Source organism: Austrofundulus limnaeus, unplaced genomic scaffold, assembly GCF_001266775.1.
Source record: "Austrofundulus limnaeus strain Quisiro unplaced genomic scaffold, Austrofundulus_limnaeus-1.0 Scaffold95, whole genome shotgun sequence".
In the NCBI taxonomy this organism is placed as follows: Eukaryota; Metazoa; Chordata; class Actinopteri; order Cyprinodontiformes; family Rivulidae; genus Austrofundulus; species Austrofundulus limnaeus.
This window is the reverse complement of record NW_013952497.1, coordinates 633641-634926: the sequence shown is the minus strand read 5'-3', so window position 1 is coordinate 634926 and position 1286 is coordinate 633641. Positions and strand designations below refer to the sequence as shown.

Genomic DNA, 1286 nt, shown 5'->3' with positions numbered 1-1286 from the left:
TGCTTTAAGCTCCATTTATTTCTCTTATATAATGTCTGTAATAAGGTTTAATAAAGTTTGTGTGTGTGCATTGAAAACTGGAAACCTATGCTTGAGAAATAAGACCGGATGTGATTTCAATGTTCATTTGCATTTATTTGTATTCTGGCTCACATACCATAATTATGTTGTCCAGGTTAGAACTACAAAAACTAAAAGTTCTTCCTGTTTCTTTGTCTTGATTCAGCACACCTTTTTGAAACTCTCAGGCAGGTTAGCTTCAGCTTGTTTTCTATGCACTGCTCAGACAAACACCCCCCCCCCCCCCCCACACACACACACACAGCGAGGTAAAGAGTGTGTCCGTGTCCAACCAGCAGCACTAATGGAAAGCAGGACAAGCTCTAAAACCAATTAGCAAATGCAAGCAGACAGAAAGAGCAGCAGGAAACAAGAGGAGCGTGAGTGAATATCTGTCGCAGGAGACAGAGAGGAAAGCAGAATATTTAATGAATCATTCAAGCATTCTGAAAGTTATTAAATGTGTTTGTCAAGAAGAAATAAAGAAATGATTCGAAACACAAAGCAGAACCTCTGGCATCCTCCATATTTTTTACTGAAGTTTAAGCATTTCTGAAATACAACCTTTGTGTATTATTTATAAAAAAAWAAAATAAACACTGCAAGAACTGAATGATGGAACTTGATTGAACTGGATAATAGAAAGCATAAAACAAATTTATTGTTCTATGAAATCAATTTCACCATTGAAAATCCATTCATGCTGTCTTGGACTTTAGATATTTGAAACTTGCGCGGTTAAACAGTCAGTAATAATCAGCGGTTGTGTTAACAACAGAGGTAAAAGATCAGATGGTGTCACCTGAGCGACAGCCAGCGCACTCTTGTGGTCCTCTAGTGTCAGTGCGAGCTGGTCATGGGCTACCTTCAGGTCCTGATGCTTGATCTGAACTCAGAGCAGAAACCAAACATAGAGAGCTGTACAGCCTGCGGCAATCTTAGCATTTTTATTTTGAAAATCGAATGTAAATTAAATTACACTTTAAAAAGAAGAAGAAAACCTGGGCTCACACACAAACAAAACACAAACACCTGTTTGACCCCGTCTCACCTGTGCATCCTGTAGCTTGGAGTGAATGTCATGGTGAGCTTCCCTCAACTTCTTATTTTCCTCTCTCAGGTTATGGACATGCTCTGTCACAAACACACGGTAATGAAAACAGAGTTCCCACAGTTTAAGGCAAATTAAATTTAAGACCTTTTAAGACTTTTTAATGCCCAGTGAA

At 38.7% G+C, this 1286-nt stretch overlaps 1 protein-coding gene across 2 annotated transcripts in view; it reads right to left on the bottom strand.

The window, feature by feature from the left end:
* golim4a (golgi integral membrane protein 4a) overlaps nt 1-1286 on the bottom strand; it is a 25458-nt gene that overhangs the window by 6708 nt on the left and 17464 nt on the right. Inside the window, exons 6-7 of one of the 2 annotated variants that reach the window (XM_014012832.1) lie at nt 1112-1194; nt 863-946 (exon numbers count right to left, since the gene is read on the bottom strand). In XM_014012832.1, the coding sequence (XP_013868286.1) occupies nt 863-946; nt 1112-1194 (167 nt within the window). The remainder of the gene's footprint in view (nt 1-862; nt 947-1111; nt 1195-1286) is intronic. The other variant, XM_014012833.1, reaches the window with a different exon arrangement.